Source organism: Equus przewalskii, chromosome 14 (genome assembly GCF_037783145.1).
Source record: "Equus przewalskii isolate Varuska chromosome 14, EquPr2, whole genome shotgun sequence".
NCBI lineage: Eukaryota > Metazoa > Chordata > Mammalia > Perissodactyla > Equidae > Equus > Equus przewalskii.
In genome coordinates this window covers 58,142,674-58,164,223 of record NC_091844.1, presented here as the reverse complement: position 1 = coordinate 58,164,223, position 21,550 = coordinate 58,142,674, and the positions used below count along the sequence as shown (strand labels likewise).

The 21,550-nt window shown below is 36.6% G+C and overlaps 1 protein-coding gene across 18 annotated transcripts in view; it reads right to left on the bottom strand.

Moving 5' to 3' along the window:
* MAP4K3 (mitogen-activated protein kinase kinase kinase kinase 3) overlaps positions 1 to 21,550 on the bottom strand; it is a 208,661-nt gene that overhangs the window by 141,028 nt on the left and 46,083 nt on the right. For all 18 annotated transcript variants that reach the window (XR_011526133.1, XR_011526129.1, XR_011526122.1 and 15 more), the window contains one exon: positions 2,957 to 3,014. Coding sequence is in view for 4 of the 18 variants with exons in the window: in XM_070572829.1 (XP_070428930.1) it covers positions 2,957 to 3,014 (58 nt within the window). In the remaining 14 variants the exon portion in view is untranslated. The remainder of the gene's footprint in view (positions 1 to 2,956; positions 3,015 to 21,550) is intronic.

The window sequence follows — 21,550 nt, the reverse complement described above, 5'->3', positions numbered from 1 at the left end:
CCCAACACAGCTGCCACTAATCCACTTTCTGACGCTACAGATTTGTCTTTTCTGAAGATCTCACATAAATGGAATCATACAATATGTAGTCTCTAGTGTCTGGCTCCTTTCACTCAGCATGGTTTTTAGGTTCATTTATGTCAAAGCATGTATCAGTAGTTTATTTCTTTTTTATTGCTAAATAGTATTCATTGTATGGGCATATTTTATCTATTCATTTACAAGTTGATGGACAATTAGGGTGTTTCCAACATCAAGCTATTATGAATAATGCTGATATGAACACTTTTCTGTGAAAACTGTTGCATTGGTAGATACAGAAGAGTGGAATTGCTGGGTCATTACAGCAAATTTATGTCTAACTTTTTAAGAAACTGTCAAATTGTTTTCCAAAGTGGATGCACTATTTTACATTCCCACCAGCAGTGTCTGCGGGTTCCTGCTTGTGGTTACATTTTGTGTTCTTATTCTTTAACCATACATGATGAAATATTAAGGGCTGAAATGATATGATATTTTGGATCTGATTCAAAATTATCAATAGAAAGAAGGAGGGTAGTGGGTATAGATGAAACAAGGTTGGTCATATCTTGATAACTGTACAGAAGGTAGTAATAATAATAGCTACTTACTACTTACTCTGTGCCAGGCACTACTTTAAGTGATTTCGATATATTAGCTCATTTAATCCCTACAACAATCTTAAGAGGAAACTACTATTATTATCCTCATTTTAGAGATGAGAAAAGAGATCCAGAAAGCTTAAGCAGTGTAGTCAAGCCAGGACTAGAATCAAAGTAGCTTCAGAGAATGTGCTCTTAACCACTGAAACCATACACTTCAAGCTCACCAACAAGTAAACATTTCTCACAGGATATAAGCAAATTAAAACAAAGAAATTAAATACAAAAATTCAGGTTTCTTCTATGAAAATCTAAGTAGGGAAGCCAATCTTAGCTAAATTTAAGTGTATAGCACATATATGGTAATAGCCCCTGTTATCTCTGGGTAAAATATAAATGATTTTTCTTTTCTCTTTTTATTTAATTGTGTTCTCTACTTTTACTACAATGATCAATATATGTATGGCAGGGTTCAAGATTAACAGTATAACAATGTGAACACTTCATTAATCAGAAAACAAATGACTTAATGAACAATAAGGTTTTTCAAGTTCCTTTTTTTTTGAGGAAGATTATCCCTGAGCTAACATTTGTGCCCATCTTCCTCTATTTTACATGTGGGATGCCTGCAACAGCATGGCTTGACAGGCAGTGTGTAGGTCTGCACCCAGGATGGGAACCGGTAAACCCTGGGCCACCAAAGTGGAGCATGCGAACTTAACCACTACACCACCGGGTAAGCTCCATCAAGTTCCTAATTTTTTAAAGGAAATTTTAAGATGTACTGAAAGAGTACTACGTACCAGGCCTGAAGTTCAGTGCTATGGACACAAATTTGATTAAAAGAAAGGCAATTCTAGAATGACAATATAGCTCTGTAAGTGCTATAACACAGCTATTCTTGCAGAGGAGTCACCTGATCAGACCAGGAATCAAGAAAGGCTTCCTGAAAGAGATGGCACTAAACTGATTTGAGGGAATAATGTACGTACAAACTACTTCTAATTAGAGATTATTTCATCAAGTAACACAGCCACTTCTAAATGGTTAAAAATGAAAGCCCTGCTTCAAACGCCAAATGGCAAATTTTCCTTTATCTCAGATTTCACCAATTTCAAATATCCCACTTAAGTTTCTTGTAAACTAAAGATAAGAGACTCAGAGAAAAGAAAAAAAATTTTAGACTATGCAAAATCTGTAAATATGTATAACTGAGAAAGTTTTTTTAATTCATTATATTTCAGTGTGATTTGATCACAGTCAACATATCTTTCAAATTTCACCTCAATGCACTTCTCAAAAGTCTACCGATAATCCAAATCAGGGGTGGGCAAACAACAGCAGCAGGTGGCCTGGTTTGCTAAGAGTAGTTTTTTAGCTAATAATGCTCTTCCATTTTAAGAAGGAGTAAGGCGAGAGAGGGAGAACTGTATACAAAATCCACATGTGGTTTACAAGGCCTAAAATATTTCACCACCTGACCTTTTACAGAAAAAGTTGCCCACCCTTAAAAAAAAATTGCTGAGCGAACTTCTGCTCATACCGAAGCTAAAACTTGTTTCACCAATAAATTCACAGAATCAGTTTGCAGTGGAAGAAGCCATCAGCAAGGCACTATCCTTGCTCTAGAACTCAGTCTAGACACTAGAACAATTACTTGCCTATGGTGGGAGGGAGAAATAGAGGGAAGGGCTTTTAAAGAGAAGATTTAAAAAAAAAAAAGAGAGAGAATGTAGTTAGCTCAGAAAGATGTGCGGTTTGCAGGGGGTGGAGGGAATTCAGGGATAGAATACAGCTGAAGCAGACCAAAAATATGGAGTAGTCCTAGGGGCTTTCCAATAAGCTGCTCAAGTTGGAAAGTAACCATTATGATATTAACGACCCATGAAATGTGAGAGTTAGGTGTACTGAGAAAACTGAGACTCAGAGAACTGAAGTTACTCGCCTGAGTTTACAGAGCAAGAAAGTGGGACACAAGGAACTGGACTATAACCACCCAAATCTCAGTTTAGTTCTTTCCACTGCATCAAACTGCCCCCTCTCCACAGGACAATATTAACCTGGAAATATACCACTCTCAATTTGTGACAAATTAGCTTGAGTTCAGAGGGAACAAATTCTCTTCAGGAGGTGCCCCCTCTTTCCCAATTTCTAGTCATTTTTCAGGGAAGTATTGAGCAGGGTGTCTACAGGTCTTAAAGAGGTAGAGGCAAGAGTAGACACCAGTTCTTTCTCAGAAGATGCTGGGAACAAGACCAAACATCATTAAAACAAGCCTTAAAACTATCCAGTGGCTTACAGCAATAAGAAACATCAAATTTCAATTAATTTACCTGGTTCCAATTTTATTACTTTAATTGCTGCCAATTCACCAGTGTTAACATTCCGTGCCTAAAAAAGAAGAAAAGATAATTGTGAAAAAAGTTTTCATAAAAAAACTTTGTCATTTTAGCTTACTGTTTATTTCCAATTATACGAAAATATTTTTAAAGCAAGAGCTACTAAAGTGATTTACATTTATAAAACAAACAGTATATGCTTCATAATGAATTTCAACATTACTGTATAAATTTAATAATGGTGATAATTATAATAGTTAATACACACACAGACCTAAGTATGTGGCAGGCACTATTCAAGTGTTTTTATATTAATTCATTTAATCCTCACAACAATCTTAGGTGGTAGGTACTAATATTATTCCCCATGTTGCAGATGAGGAAACTGAAGCTCAGAGAAGTTAAAGAACTTGCCAAGGCCATTAGCCAGTAAGCAACAGTGCTGGGATTCTAACCCAAGCAGTCTGAATCCAAAGTCTGAGCTTTTAAGCATTATACTCTATTGCCATTTATTCAAAACCTGGTTACAATTTTGAATTGATTAACTAGCCTTAAACTTTTAAATTTAAAAACCTCAGAATATGAAAAGCTAATACAATTACATAACTATAAAAACAGCCCTCCTGCATCTGTTTAAATACACCTGATGGTACAATCAAGTAATTGCAGTTCAATAAAAACCAAATATATTTTTACAAGCTACATATTAAAAATAAAAATCACTTAAAAAAATCAATCCATAGGGCTGGCTCAGTGGTGCAGTGGTTAAGCGCGCACATTCTGCTTCGGTGGCCCGGGGTTCGCCAGTTTGGATCCCAGGTGTGGACATGGCACCGTTTGTCAGGCCATGCTGTGGTAGGCATCCCACATATAAAACAGAGGAAGATGGGTACGGATGTTAGCTCAGGGCCAGCCTTCCTCAGTAAAAAGAGGAGGATTGGCAGCAGATGTTAGATCAGGGCTAATCTTCCTCAAAAAAAAAAAAAAACAATCCATAATATTAGATTGCTGGTATTACAACTGTAATTATGTATAAATAAGCAGAAACTGTCAATCTGTACAAAAATGGTAATAATTCTTTGTCAATTTAAAGTGTTTTAGACTTCAATCAGAACTTTCAAAATATTTTAAACTGTTATAACTGTTTATAATATTTAAACTATTAACTAAAACTTAATAATTTTTGTATCAACCAATGAAGACCAATTGATGCAATTTCCTGATCAGAAAAAGATTCATTTGTGTCACCAGAATTATTCTTAGTTGCAACATGCTCTTATTAAAATAGACTGCTGAAGACGAGTGAATCACTCACAAGGGATAATAAGAGCATTCACAGGGGAATCCTTCTAAGAATACTGAGGCATTAAAAATATCAGCCAAGGATCTAGGAAGGTAGATATGGCACACAGTCATTGCTGAAACATAATATTTAACTCAAAGAAGAACAAAAGTATCAAATGATCTCCCCATACAAATTAAAAAAAAATTAAAAAGAAATTTGCAAGGAAAACTCATTTCTCCTGAAAAAACCCCCATAACTAATGAATACTTATGATGCCAACTTATTACAGGAGGTATAAAACAGATTTGAACAGTTATTTCAAACTAAACTTAATTTCCATTAAATGAGACAGATATTTCAAATAGGGATAGATATTTATTCCTTTCCCTAGGATGAGAAGATACACATATATGATGAAATAGAAACAAAATCAAGACATCATTCTGGGCACATTTTGTAAAGGGAGGCAGAGTGTACCTGTAAAATACCAAGGTATGTCACATCAATGTTAGTCACAAATTCTCTCAAACACTGTCACAACTATTTGCCTTTCCTAACACTTTGATCTTTTCTATTAGGCTCCTCCTTGATACTTACTCTGTTCTTTAACCTGCATCTTTTTTTAACACTTCTCCAAATAAAATAAGACAAGATGCTACTCCAATTCTCAATTAAAAATCCTGCCATGGTTTTGTTTTCTGTTTACTGAAAAGCAATTCAGAGTAAGCATGATTTCACTATGGAAGAGCAGAGAAAACATGAACTCATAGAAAGCTGGGATGATTATTTTTATAGCAGAAATTTTGTTCCCAACTGACCACAAGAGGGCTCACTCTCAATAGACAACACAAGTTACACCGAGTCCAAAATGGCTGCTGTACACAATGTACTCTTCTAAAAATAGATTTACTAATAGTTAACACCAGCACATATTTAACAAAAAGACTTGTGACAGTAAACTACTAAGTAGTTTACTTAAGTCAATATTTACTATAGGCTTGACTTATGAATACAATTTTTCAAAATTCAAATCAATCCAGAATTTTCTAAAGGTTAACAAGAGTTTTTAAATTATGACTCTTTAGAGTCATTAAGAAAACAAGACAGCTAAAATGATTACTGTTCTTTCGCCTTGTGAAATATTTTCCAATATGTAACATTTGACAGGATTAGGACAATTCATAAAAAGAAAGGAAGATTTAAAAAATCCTCAGGAAACGAATTTCTGAGGTTTTCCACATCAAAATCCATGTTTATTAATGAATAGGTCTTTAAAGTATTATGGCTCATCAAGAATCTTGGTCTTCTGGCTAAAATAAATCACATTTTCCTGTCTCTAAATTTACAATGGTCAAGGGTACATACTGAGGTAAATTTTAAAATGAATATCTCTATTATTGTGTAACTGCTACTGTTTTTCTCAATCACCTAGAGGAATTTATTAGAAAAAAATGAGAGTATGGTAAGTATTTTAAAATATTGCCATATATAAAGTTAAAATTTTCTAATTCAGCATCAGTAAACATACAATCTCCAGACTTGCTCAGAGCAGAAAACTGAGGCTAAATATTTTAAGCACGCAGACCTCGTCTTCTGCCACATCACTGATTTACCCCTGTTCTTCACACGCCCTGAAAGTGATGTTCAGTTCACGGAGTTCTTGAGTTTAAAACTCTTCAGGAGCATACATCATTGCTTTAAAGACAAAAATTCAAGTTCCTTATCAGAGAACTTAAATTTTTTACTAAATAGAATACTTTTTATAACAGCTTTATTGGGATAAAATTCACATACCATAAAGTTCACCCCTGTAATGTAAATGGTAGTGATATTTAGTATATTCACAGTGATGTAACCATTACTACTATCTAATTCTGGAGCATTTTCATCACTCCAAAAAGAAACCCCAGACCCATTAGCAGTCACTCCCTATTCCTCCCAGTCCCTGTCAACTACTGGTCTACTTTCTGTCTCTATGGATTTGACTCTTCTGTATCTTTCATATAAATAGGATCATACAATATACAGTCCTTCGTAACTGGCTTCTTTCACCAAGCATAACATTTTCAGGCTCATTCATGTTGTGGCATGTATTGGTACCTTATTCCTTTTATTGCTGAATAATACTCCATTATATGGAAATATCACATTTTGTTTATCCATTTATCAGTTGAAGGATATATGGGTTGTTTCCACTTTTTGGCTATTACGATTAATGTTTCTATAAACAATAGTGTATAGATTTTTGTGTGGACCTATGTTTTCAATTCGCTCGGATACAGAACTAAGAGTGGATATGGTGAATCATATGGTAACTCTACTTTTAACTTTTGTTGTTTTTGTTGAGGAAGAGTCACCCTGAGCTAACACCTGTGCCAATCTTCCACTATTTTGTATGTGGGTCACCGCCACAGCATGGCTGATGAGTGGTATAGGTCTGTGCCCAGGATCCGAACCTGTAAACCCAGGCCACTAAAGTGGAGCGCACTGAACGTTACCACTATGTCACGGGGCCAGCCCCTATGTTTAACTTTTTGAAGAACTGTCAAGCTGTTTCCCAAAATGGCTGCACCATTTTACGTTATCACCAGCAACATGTGAGGGTTCCAATTTCTCCACAGCCTTGCCAATATTTGTTATTGCCTGTCTTTTTTATTTTAGCTATCCTAGTGGGTGTGAAGTGGTATCTCATTGTGGTTTCACTTGCAATTCACTAAGAACTAAGGACGTTGAGTACATTTGCACATGCTTATTGGCCACTTGAATATTTTCTTTGGAGAAACGGCTGTTCTATTCTTTGCCCATTTGTAATTGTGTTGTCTTTTTATTGTCAGTTTGTTAAGAGTTTATAGATCCTGATATAAGTCTCTTACCAACTACATGATTTGCAAACATTTAATCCCATTCTGTGAGTTGTCTTCATTTTCTCTTTGAAGCACAAGTTTTGTGGGGTTTTTTTGAGGAAGATTAGCCTTGAGCTAACATCTGCTGCCAATCATCCTTTTTTTCTGAGGAAGACTGGCCCTGAGCTAACATCTGTGCCCATCTTCCTCTACTTTATATGTGGGATGCCTGCAACAGCATGGCTTGCCAAGCGGTGCCATGTCCGTACCCGGGATCTGAACTGGCAAACCCCAGGCTGTCCAAGCGGAACATGCAAACTTAACCACTGCGCCACTGGGCAGGCCCCAAAGCACAGGTTTTTAATACTGATGGAATCCAACTTATCTATTTTTCGGTGTTTGTGCTTTTGATATTGTAGCTAAAAAACCATTGCCTAACCCAAAGTCAAAGACTTTTTTCCTACGTTTCCTTCTAAGAGTTTTATAGTTTTAGCTCTTCCATTTAGGTCTATGATCAATTTTTAGTGAATTTTTGTATGGGGTCAGGTGGGACTTCAATTTCATTCTTTGCAGGTGGATATCCAGTTGTCAAATACAGCATCTTAACCATAAAACCCTTTACTATCTGGTCCTTGTTTGTCCTTCCAGTTACTCCCTAATTTGCACTTTATGTTCTAGCCAAATTAAACAACTTGCCATTCCCCAGTGCGATCTGCACTTTTGCCCTTTGGCACATACTGTCTGGACAAATGCTTGCTCCAACTCCCTCCTCTGGTCTAATTCCTTGACATTCTTTAAAACTCAGCTTAGATTATCACTTCCCACAAGCCTTTTTCTTGACTCCTATTCTGGTTTAGGCATCCCCCTCACACACTCCCATAGATCCTGGGTGACCTTTCTCAAATGAGAGTGGGTCTGGTAAGGAAAATCCTGCAGATCTAGAACTGATCCCAGTTTAGAGGGGCTCTTGGAAACTATTATGTTTCAAAGCTATCCCAGAATTCAGCTTGGTTCTGTCAGCCTTTTAGAGGCCATTCATATTAAAATTGGTTTGGCAAAGGATTTTTCTGAGATGATTTCGGATTGCTGAGTTACCTCCAACAATCAGAAAAGTATTCCTTGAGTATGAGTGGTAGTAAATAACATGATCAAGAAGCAATCCTTAAGAGACAAAAAAAAAAGTGCTAGGTACTATATATAAAGTGAATTGGAGACAGTCATTATCAATAAAAAATCTGACCATCTATTACCAAGCACCATGGGGTATTCCAAGCTTACTATTTAGAAGGGGGCATCCAATGTGAATATGAAGAAAGATTCTTAAATTCAAAGTTTAGTCCTGGGTCTACCAATAACAAGCCTCTACCAGTAACCTGGCTCTCCCACTAACAGTGTCTCGTCCCCAATTCTCTCCCTCCAATTTAAAAAAGCAATGAAGTAAAAGACAATTTCTAAGGTTCCTTCTAATTTTAAAGTCAATGTTTAAATCAAATAATTTAAGTCTAAATTAACAGATTCCAAATATGACCCAGCTGGCTGGTTATGTAAGAATCATATGAGGAATTTAAAAACAAAACCAAACAACAAGAAAACAGCACCACTGATTGTGAATCAATAGATTTAGGACAGAACCCAGGAATCTGTATTTAAAGCTACTGAGGGACTTCTGACGCTCAGTCAGGTTTCGGAACCTGGTCTAAGGTACTGTGACATTTGAGCAAAATATAAATACCAAATTCTAAGTCTGAAAGGGGTGTTTCAGAGATGGCTTTATGAAGGAGATACCATTTAAGCAGAGGTTTGAGAGATGGGCTGGATTACAACAAACGCAGAAGAGGGATGGGAAAGAGGGCACAGAAAGAAAAGCATGAGCAAAGGCACAGAGACAGAAAACACAGGCTATTTTAAATGTATCGGGCAGGCCAAACCTCAGGGTGCCTCCCATATAATACCCTCTTTCGGCGGGAAATGGCTAACCCACAGCCCCTGCTGAAAGAATCATTTTGTTAGCTTTTCCACAGTTCCTTGGACTAGGTATGAGCCTACCACAAGAACAACCAATTTATAGGAAGACTGACAGTGAGGGTGACATACATCCTGGTTTGCCTAGGACACTACCAGTTTATACCTACTGTCCTACCAGAATTAAGAGTGCCCAATTTCACTCCCAAATTTACAATTAAATTTAATCTAATTTGAATGATAAATTATAAGGTCACTCCACCAATAAACCTTGAGCTGACTTGAAAAAAGGAAATAGGCCAATCAGATTCTTTAAAATAGGGGTCAGAAAACATGCCTGTTTTCATAAATCAAGTTTATTAGCCATGTTTGTTTAATATTTAAACAATATTTGTCTATGGCTGCTTTCACAATACATTTGGTAGTGCTAAAGAGTTGAGCTGAAGACCATATGGCACACAAATCCTGAAGTATTTACCGTCTGGCTCTTTACGAGAAAAAGTGGCTGACCCCACCTCTAGTACAGCACTGTCCAAAAGAACTTTCTGCATTGACGGAAATGTTCTATATCTGCACTGTCCAATACAGTAGCCCCACGCCACATTAAGCTATTGGTCAATTGAAATGTGGCTAGTACAAGTGAAGAATTTAATTTTATTTCATTATTTGTGTATTCAATAAAATACTTAAATTTGGAGAGGGTTAAAAAAATTTTTAATTGAGGTATAACTGACATAGCATTGTATTTGTTTTAAGTGTACAACATAATGATTTGATATATGGATATATTGCAAAATGATTACCATAATAAGTTAAGATCCATCACCACACATAGTTAATTTTTTTCCTTGTGATCACAACTTTTAAGATCTATTCTCTTAGCATCTTTCAAATATATGGTACAGTACTAACTGTAGTCACCATGCTGTACATTACATCCCCACGACTTATTTAGACTATAGATGGAAAAAACCGACTTTTAAAAATAAAGTTCCAGTAGTTTTAACACATGTACAGATTGTGTAACCACCACCTCCATCCGGAAACAGAAAAATTTCATCACTGCAAAAACTCCCCCTGGAAGTTCTTTTCTCCCCTCACCCCAGCCCCTGGCAACTACTGATTTGTTCTTTACCATTGTAGTTTTGTCTTTTCAAGAATTTCATATAAATTAACTCATTCATTATATAACTTGTTGAGACTGTCTTCTTTTACCAAGTTGCTGTATGTATCATTAGTTTGCTTCTTTTTACAGTTGAGTAGTATTCCACTGTATGGACATACCACAGTTTATCCACTACCAGTGAAAGGATGAATCGACTGTTTTCAGTTTCTGGTGAGTATTAATCAAGCTGCTGTAAACATTTGCATACACATTACTAAAATACCCAGGAGCGGGGATGGGTCATATGGTAGGTGTACGTTTAACTTTATAAGAAATCAGCACAACTCCTTCTAGAATGGCTGTATACTGGTCACTTCCACCAGGAACATATGAGAGTTCCAGTTCCACATCCTTGCAGTAGTTGGTGCCATACTTTTTAATTCACTCATTCTAACAGGTTTATAATGGTATCTCACGGTGGTTTTAGTTTGCATTTCCCTAATGGTTAATGATGCTGAACATCTATTCATGTGCTTATTAGCCATCCTTTGCTGACATGTCTTCTAGACTTTTGTCTAGGTTTTAATTGGGATAATTTTCTTATTGAGTTTTGAGAGTTCTTTATATATTCTAGACACAAGTTTTTTGTCAGGCAGATGATTTGCACATGTTTTATTCCAGTCCATGGCTTGTCTTTTCATTCTCTTAATAGTATTTTTTGCAGAGTGTTATGGACTGAACTGCATGCCCCCCAAATCTGCATATTTAAGTCCTAACCCCCTCCCACCCCACACCTTAGAATGTGACTGTATTTGGAGACCGGGCCTTTAAAGAGGTAATTAAGGTTAAATGAAGCCATATGGGTAGGCCCTAATCAAATACAACTAGCATACTTATAGAAAGAGGAAGAGACACCAGAGATGCACACACAGAGAAAAGGCGATGTGAGAACACAGCAAGAAGGTGACAACTTGCAATCCAAGGAGAGAGGGCTCAGGAGAAACCAGCCCTACCAGCACCTTCATCTTGGACTTCCCGTCTCCAGAACTGCAAAATACCAAAATTTTTATTGTTTAAGCCACCTACTCTGTGGTATTTTGATTTTGTTACAGCAGCCCTAGCAAACTAAGATATAGAGCAAAAAGTTTTTGCTTTTGATAAAGTCCAATTTATCAACTGTTTCCTTTTATGAACTGTGTTTTTGGTGTCATGTCTAAGACCTTTTTGCTTATTAACCCCATGTCATAAAACTTTTTTCCTATGTTTTCTTCCAAAAGAACAAGTTTTACATTTAGATTTATGAACATTTTGAGTTAATTTTTGTTTAAGGTGTGACGTTTAAGTCAAGGTCCTTTTTTTTTTTTGCATGTATATGTTGAACTGGTCTAATATTATTTGTTGAAAAGACTATCTTTCCTTCTTTGAATTACCTTTCACCTTCTCAAAATCAATTGGCTATATTGTATGGGTCCATTTCTAGATTCTATATTGATCCACTGATCTTGTGTCTATCCCTTACTAATACTACATACAATCTTGCTTACTACAGCTTTACAGTAAGTCTTAAAAAATAGGTATTGGGGGGCTGGCCCCGTGGCCGACCGGTTAAGTTCGCGTGCTCCGCTGCAGGCGGCCCAGTGTTTCGTTGGTTCGAATCCTGGGTGCGGACATGGCACTGCTCATCAAACCACGCTGAGGCAGCGTCCCACATGCCACAACTAGAAGGACCCACAACGAAGAATATATAACTATGTACCTGGGGGCTTTGGGAAGAAAAAGGAAAAAAATAAAATCTTAAAAAAAAAAAAAATAGGTATTGGGATTCCTCCAACTTTTTCTTTTTCAAAGTTGCTTTAGCTATTCTAAGTCCTCTGCCTTTCCATATAAATTTTAGAACCAGCTTGTCTATACTTATTTTAAAAAATTCTGCTGGGATAATGATTAGAATTATATTAAATCTATAGATCAATTTGGGGAGAACTGACATCTTTACTACTACACAGAGTCTTCCAATCCATGAAGGCTACTACTCTCTACTTAGGTTTCCTTTGGTATTTTTATCAGTGTTTCATAGTTATCAGCATACAGATCCTATACATTATTTTAATTTTGACTTTAATAGCCATGAGTGACAACTGTATTAGATATCATAGCTCTAAAAGAATTTGAACTTGAAAATACTGAGAAATAGTACTACCATGCAACGTAACTCAGTGTGAAAACAACGCCATAAAATTGTGCCAGTGTCTTAGCAACCAGAACCCAGGACAAAGCAAAGTTTTGAAGAAACAGAAAAGATACAACAAGGAGACAGTCAATAAAGGGCAGAGAACAGAACAAATGCACAGGGGAGAAAAATAAGAGAACATGAGAAAGGAAGAGATCTCCAAAGCTGCCTGAGCTCCTGACAACTTTCCAGTTTCATATCACATCTATCTTTACAATAGCTTGTCTTTTCTTGAATTAACTTGAAAGAATCTTTGTTTCTTGAAACCAGATTAATTAAAGATCTAAATTTCCTATATGATGTTAATTTAAAAAAAAAAAAAGAAAGAAAAAAACAGACTGAGACTATCATACTAACTTAAAAAAATACACTTAATAGCTAACGATTGAACAAAGACGTGGAAAATAATCTGCGAATGATAAAAGGCAATATACCAATAAGTTATATTTCAAAGTTTAATTTTTAAGTTGTTTGGAATTCAAATGGACTTGTTCCATATCAACACTTTTAAATAGTAATTGGTAGACCACAAATGTCAATTTTACTAATAATATGGATAAAACTTAACAGTGGCATTGAGTTTGGGCTAGGATAAGGGACTAGGTAATCAAATTCCAACTTCCCACTATGGAAGCAATAGCAAGAGCACCTCTACCCCAATGGTGCTCAAACTCCAATGTGTACAAAAAATCACCTAAGGTTTTGCTTTTGGAAATATGTTAGGCGACATATAAAAATCCTTCCTATTACAAATACCTAGATATGGCAGATAAGATACAACAAAAACTCTTTTAAATGCACTGCTGAACTCACAAGTAAGGAAATCCAGAGGAGGCAAAGACAACGAGAAAATAGTAACTACCTCAAAAAATATCTGCTGAACACATTTAAACTGAACAAAATCAGAGTGGTAAGCAAGAGCTAAAGCCATGACCTTAGCTTAAACTTGGAATCTAGGGACCGGAATGTTGATTTTTATTAGATGTGATGAAAGCTGGAATTGACACTGCATAAAACTGGCAATGCCCTTGAAAGGCCACCCCGCTCCGTGAACAGGAGGTGAGGGCTGGTGTCTGTCCATGACAAAGAAAGCAAATAAAAACCAACTGTTCGAATCAGGCCTTCACTGGAATGGGGTCACCTGAAAATTCCTAATTACAAGTCTGTTCTTAAAGTATAAATTTACACTTCTTGCAAGGACCAGGAGCCTCAAGCCAAGAATTTAAGCTGTTTCTGGGTTGATGGTAAGAAAAGGCACCTGTGAAAAACAGAAGCAAATTCTCTATAGTAAAGCACACCATCAACCTTTGCCCCAGGAGATTCCTAAATATTAGTATTAGCCAAATATGAGATTAAAACAAAATTATCAAACTGAAAGGAAACAAACCACCACAACAGCAAAAGCTATGGACAACAGCTTAAGAAGTTCAAATTTTGGAATTAACAGACATATAATATAAAATCACAGTTATGTATGTTTTAAAAGTTAATGGAATTAAAAGAAGGTACTAAACACACAGGCCAGAAACAAGAAGCTAACAAAAATGACTTGCCAGACAGGAAAAAAAGAACCTTATAGAATTTCTGGAAATAAAAAACATAATCTTTGAAATTAAAAACCTAATTGGAGCAGAGAGACAGAATTAGTAAACCAATGACAGATCTGAAACAGCAAGGAGAAACAAAGAGAAGATATGAAAGAGACTAAGAGGAATTCTAAAATCATCTCATCTCATAAAATCATCTCATGAAAAAGAGATTAGCATACATCTAATTAAAGTTTCAGAAAGAAAGAAAACAGAAAAAATGGAGAAGGCATATTTTAAGAGAGAGTGACTCAACTTATTCCAGAAAGGATATAAGACCTCAGATTCAGAAGATATAACAAGTACCAAGGAGGATAAAGAAAAAAGAAACCCCCACATCCAGACACATCATATCAAACTGCAAAATACTAAAGACAAAGGGGTGATCTTTAAAATCATCTGAGAAAAGGAGTCATTATCTACAAAGGAATAACAATTAGACTTTTCAGAGAAACAACAAAAGGCAGAAGAACTGAAGAATAATACTGTGCTGAAAGAAATTTAAGTCCATCTAGAATTATATTTCCAGGTAAAACACTGTTTGAGAAATAGGACAAAATAAACCTTTTTTTTTGCAAAAACTGAGAGTTTACCCACCAAAAGGTGAGCAGTACATTCTTCAAAAGCTAAATTTCAGGATAAAAAAAAATGACTCAGAAGGAAAGTCTAAATGCAAGGAGGGCTAAAAATCAAATAAATTGGCAATCATCGGTTGATATAAACACACACTGATGACTGTAGAAAGAAATAATGTCTAATTTATGCAACTTTTTAAAAGCTAGAACTCAAATTCTAAACAAAATGGCATGTAACAGGGAGGTATGATTTACATTAAAGTGCTCTAGGGACAGCCCAGTGGCGTAGCAGTTAAATTCACATGTTCCACTTCAGCAGCCTTGGGTTCGCTGGTTCGGATCCCGGGTGCAGACATACGCACCACTTATCAAACCATGCTGTGGCAGGTGTCCCACATATAAAGTAGAGGAAGACGGGCATGGATGTTAGCTCAGGTTCAATCTTCCTCAGCAAAAAGAGGAGGATTAGGGGCAGATGTTAGCTCAGGGCTGATCTTCCTCAAAAAAATAAAAAAGTGCTCTAAGGACCTTGTTTGGGAATTATGCAGAGTTAATGAGTAATTTGAGCTGTGGGGTTAGATATAAGTATTAAATTATTAAGAGTAACTTCTAGAACAATAAAAGTACTATCAGCAATGATTTGTAATTGAGGAGGATAGTAGGCCCCATAAGGTAGAAAGGAGGTGTTTGGAAATGTATGAGGGCATTCTGGGTCGCACCAATAAGTGGGGATGATAACTGAATTTGGTAGGTAGAAGCCAAGGACTTTAAATGTCCTGCTGTGCCTGCAAGCACCACACAGTGACAGTCCTGGCCAAAATGCCAACAGCACCTACACTGTATATACCTACCAAAAATAGAATTTCAACAATTCAATATGGAAATTAAACAATGTAATAAAAATCACCTGTAAATGTGCTTTAACTCACAGATTCTTGGGCTCCACATAGATTCTGAATCAATAGGTCTGAGGTGAGACTCAGGAACCTAGGATTTTAATAAGGACGCAGGTGATTGTGATGCAACAATCAAGCAATAACACTTTGAGAAACACTGAAGCCTAATGAGGGTGAGGTGGTAGATTAATTGGGTTTCAGAGACTCCCATTACAGGGAGAGGCTCTGGAGCAAGAGCCTGCCAGTGCTGAGGAGAAATCTAGCAGCAGGGAGCAGGTGGTGGCTAAAGTTCACATGCACATACTACTAGGTGTCCCCAAATCAGAAACCACAGATTAGAAGGGAAAGCATTTTTCTAAGATTAATAACAACATAAGTAAAACAGTGCTTTCTCATTAAATAAATTGCTTTTTCTTTTAAATATTGGAAATGAAAACAGAATGGTTCAGGACACCATCAATAAAATAATTTAATCCACAACCTTACAAATGAACCATATGTAAAACAGATGGTAGGAAGGTCTGTCTTCCGAAGTCCTGGCCACACTCTGACCTACATCCCTTTAGTAAATGCCCTTCATTCACCAATTCCTAATATCTGGGATGTGACTGCTGAGGAGCAGCAGAAAGTATTTCTGAAAAATGTTAAATACATTTAGCAAAAAAAAAAAAGAGTTCCTTGGTTAAATATTGAAAATAATACATAGTATATTCTCTTCCTAGAGATTAACAATGCCTCTAACAGCACATGGAAAGAATCTGAAGATTCTACAGTAAGGAAATCTATTAGCTTTTGTTTGACTCCACATTACCCACCATAATTTGATTAAGGAACTCCCAATTACTCCCCGTCTTTATTAGCAAATTTAAGATTTAGAAAAATATATTCCTTTAAGTAAATGTTCTTTATTCACTGCTGCATCCTTGGCACCTAGGACAGTGTCTGGAACACAACAGGCATTCAAAAAATGTTTGCTGCAGGGCTGGCCCTGTGGCCAAGTGGTTAAGTTCGCACACTCTGCTGCCGGTGGCCCAGTGCTTCATCAGTTCAAATCCTGGGCGCGGACATGGCACTGCTCATCAAACCACGCTGAGGCAGTGTCCCACATGCCACAACTAGAAGGACCCACAATGAAGAATACACAACTATGTACCGGGGGGCTTTGGGGAGAAAAAGGAAAAAAATAAAATCTTTAAAAAAAAAAAAAGTTTGCTGAATGAGTAATTAAAATCATTTGCATGCTGGTAAACGTTTAAAAATCAGCTTGGGGGATAAGGGCAGAGCAAGCCTTGATTGGTATATTTCAGCACTGTAAACACTCCCACCATGGTGGATCACAAGCTACCAACTTGACATCTCTGAGCAGAGTTGAGAAGAGATGTTCATAATCTCACAAACATAAAACAGCTCCAGGACATCAGTGATTAAAAATGCTAAAATGTAGTTTATTTTATGCAAATACAGAGTAACACCTCATTAACTACTATCCCTGAGGAACTAAGAGTTTTCCAGATAACGGGATAAATGTCAAGTGCTAAATATTTAGTTCAAAGAAGAAGGTGCCGCATAATGACATTTTGGTCAACGATGAACCACATATATGATGGTGGTCCCATTAGACTAGTATCATATAGCTTAGGTGTGTAGTTGGCTTTACTACCCAGGTTTGTCTAAGTGCTGTAGGGGAGGAAAAATCTTCCTCTACCCTTTTAGGTTCCTCTGGCTGGTCTAAGTTTAAAATTGACATGAGATAGAGTGACAGGAGAAAAACCCAAGTTTAATAACACAGATACACAGGAGAAACCCAGGGAAATCAAATAACTTGCCAAAATGGCTGAAGCCCTCACCTTAATACCATTCTCTATTAAAGAAAAAAGAAGATGCTGGGGGTAGGGAGAGGCAGAGACTCCAAAGGGAAGGAAGGCAATTCACAGGTAGGTGAAAATGAGCAAATACTTGGAAAACAAGTGTTTGGCTACACAGAAACAGAACAACACAGAGGGGAGCCCAACAAACAGGTTTTTCTAAGATCCTCGCTGTCTACTGCCTAGTTCATGTTACACTAAGTTTGAGAGCTCACTTCCTGAGGCAGTTTTTTTGTCTGAATTCTTTTAGGCAGTTAAGGGAGACGTAACATGAAAAACTTTCTGAGTCTTTTGTTTGTTAAAAATAATCAGCCGAGGGGCCGGCCCAGTGGTGTAGTGGTTAAGTCTGCGTGCTACACTTAGGCATTCCAGGGTTCGAAGGTTCAGATCCCCATTGTGGACCTACACACTGCTCACCAAGCCATGCTATGGCAGCATCCCACATACAAAATAGAGGAAGACTGGCACAGATTTTAGCTCAGGGACAATCTTCCTCAAGCAAAATGAGGAAGATTGGCAACAGATCTTAGGGCCAATCTTCCTCACTAAAAAAACCAAGAATAATCGGCCTAAAGTAATTCTCACATTAAAGAGACACATCTTACAGTGGCAAATTTTGTTCCTGTTCAGTATACTCTATGATGTTTGTACAATGAAATTGCCTAACCACGCATTTCTCAGAAGGTACCCCCACCAGTAAGTGATGTATCTCTGTGTTTATTAAGTGTGTGGTACAAAATTTAGCATTTTTTGTTAACTCAGTACTGTCAGTTATCTAGAAACTATCATAAAGTGATGCTCTTGAAGGCGACTGAGGTATGTAAAGCTCTTTGCCCCTTTACTAAATCATGGGTTCTTAACCTGGGGCCCAAGGATGGGCTTCAGGGAACCCAAGAAACCCCAGCCACTAAATGAAAATTGATACATGTTTATGCATCTTTCTGGGAAGAAAGTCTACAGCTTCCATCAGATATCTCAAAGTGTCCATAACGCAAAGATTAAGAACCACTTCTCCAAACAAATCCAACTGTTCCACTTGTTTAATTTGAGGGGTTTTGGTTTCTCCCTCCCTCTCAGCAGGCTGTCACTGGTTATTTCTTATTCAGTGTGCTGCTTAGGAAACACCACTTCCTTCTAATTTGCTCTATGTGGGCTTGTTAGAAAATGTGTTTTAATTAAATCACTGAGGGATTCACCCATGAAAATAGTGAATAAAAAAATAAAACCATGAAAGCTGATGGGTGGCATGTATTATGTCAAATAAACTGAATATTTATTTATGCAGATAATTCATGGTCCAGATTAATTATATTAAAAAAGACACACAAAAGATTCTGCCCAATAAAATCTTTGTCTTACCAGAAGCTTTTTGTTTATTTTTAAATACATTTATTTAAGATAATTTCTATCTTACAAAGGAATATACCTTTCAAACACATGGTCATGAAACTTAGCACCTATCCATTTGAGAACCCCATTTTGTATGTAGTAATCAGAATCTATTCATGAAAAAAAAGCTATGTAACAGCAAACTTCTGGGGTGAGTGAACAAATTACTGGAAGATTTGCCTGCATTTGAGGGCTGGATTTATATCTTTTATTAAAATCAGTCATGTGAAAAGGACATATATACACTTTTTCATGACAGAAAATTCCAAACTTAAATATATTTATCAAATAGACTAACTTGGCTTCATCAAATCTATGACTATTACTTTCACAAAGCATTGCTAGTAATGATATTAGAAACATTTTTTGTTATAAAACCATAGAAAAGTTGTTCTATTATCCCTCCTTTCACTAAAATTCCACCTATTATTACAGAAGAATGACCAATATGAACACTACTTTTTTCACGTTTCTCCACTGTCACCAACACCCTTCAACAGCATCTCATTTACTTCTGTTACTGCTGGGCTTCTACTTCAATTACATTATGGTAATCTCAGAGGATAAACTGAAGGAGGGGCCAGCGGAAGTGCAACAACCTCTAAGGACATATTATATTAGAGAGGCTGGAAATGATGACCGCCTGAACTAAAATAATTCAATGGGAATGAATAGAAATGGTTAAAATTCTACTTTATTCCACGTTTTCCAGTTTGTGGCTATCCAAAGCCAAAATTAACAAAAATCACATTATATTTGCTTAAGTGATTACGTCCAGGAATAAACAGCTATGATTCCTGCTGTACTTTCAATCCAGAGTTGTCCAAAACAGTCCTCAAACGAAGGGATATAATGGAGCAGGGCCACTCCTCTCCAATAAAGCTGGACCTGAACTCACTCAGGCTGCCAAGTATCAAGACAGCATATCCTCAAACAAGTTACGAAAAAGCTTAGCCAGATGGACCAGAAAAAGAAATGTAAGAGCAGATTACGGAAAAAAAGAAGACCAGTTCAGAACATAAGACAGAGAGAATGTAGTTATAAGGCCAAAGACAAGACTAAACAGAGACAGGCATGGCCGTGGCTAGATACCCAGATCACTGACAATAACTGAAACTGACCCCAGAGCTGATGCATATTATTTTCAGGTACTATATTTTGGTGGATATCTTGTCGTTTCCCATGATAATCTCACATAGGTCTTTAAGGGCTGAAGGAAATCAGACAATGAGTTTCTATCACCCTTGATCAGTGTTAAATCTTCCTTCCAAAGTCTCTTGAATCTGGCCTGGAAAGGGATCTTCCTGTGAGTCAGATGGAATCGGAATCCATTAAACTGCTGAGGTAATCATTCTCTAATTATTCTCCCAGAAACAGGAATCTCACAATGTGAAGCAAACATCTATGAACTTACAATTCTAGTCTTGTTAGAAATCTATTCTTTTAAATTAGGAAAATGAGCATTTTACAGAAAATAAAAATTAAAGGACAAAAAGTAAAATACTTCCCCTTTATTTTTGTTTCTTTGTCCTTTAATCCCAGGGGCAAACTAGAATAACCCCCTTAGAAACCTTTATTCCATTGAAATAAACCAACAGGCAGGCAAGATGGTGCATGTATGCAAGCAAACATAAGCACATACAGCAATACAGCACAGTGGTTACGAGGATGTTCAGCTCCATCATTTATTATGGATACACACATTAAAATATATTTATTAGCTTGTACGACACTGAGCAAGTTCTTTAACCTCCATGGGCCAGTTTCCTCACCTGTAAAATGGAGATAATAAATGAGGTAAAGTACCTCATTGTAGTTGTGAGGATTAAATTAGGCAGTGCTTGTAAAGCACTTAGAACACTAAAGGCAGATATTAAGAGCTCACTAAGTATCGACTATTATTCTATTATTAATCAAACCCACACCTAAACGCATAAAATTTCATGTTAAAATTGCAGTAAGGTAAATAACGTTTATTCTCTTCGTTGCAACGTTCTATGTTTCCTAAATATGATCAGATAAGCAAAAAACCTTATTTTAAAATTTAAGCAATTTCAACGTGTATCTAAGATCAAAGACAGAGGGTGGGATTTTTGTACCTTTTGTTTCCCACTGTCTTAACTCAGTAAAGCGACCCTCAAAATTTGGATAAACTGGGAAAATACTGAGAAATCGACATGAATCTGCTTAAAATGGACTATACTATACATGTTTAGGAAAAACAGCAATTTCAATTTCTGTAAAAAAGCATTTAATATCAAGTAGGAACTTCACAGTTGTGTCTAGTAAGATGATGTTTACGCAAACCAAATTCAGTAGTCCCCCCTTACCTGAGGTTTCGCTTTCCGTAGTTTCAGTTACCCGTAAACCAAAAATATTAAATGGAAAATCCCAGAAATAAACAATTCATAAGTTTTAAATTGTGTGTTGTTCTGAGTAGCATGACGAAACCTCACGGTGTCCCACTCCGTCCCAACCCAGGACATGAATCACCCCTTTGTCCAGTGTATCCACGCAGTATACGTTACCTGCCCGTTAGTCACTTAGTGGCGTCTGGGTTATCAGATCGACTGCTGTCTTATCACAGTGCTTTTGTTTAAGTAACACTTATTTTACTTAATGGCCCCAAAGGGCAAGAGCAGTGAGTTGACAATTCGGATATGCCAAAGAGAAGTCATAAAGTGCTTCCTTTAAGTGAAAAGTTCTTGACTTTAACAAGGAAAGAAAAAAAATCATACGCTGAGTTGCTAAGATCTATAGTAACTTTTATTATCGTATACTGTTATAATTGTCTGATTTTATTAGTTGTTGTTGTTAATCTCTTACGGTGCCTAATTTATAAATTAGACTTTATC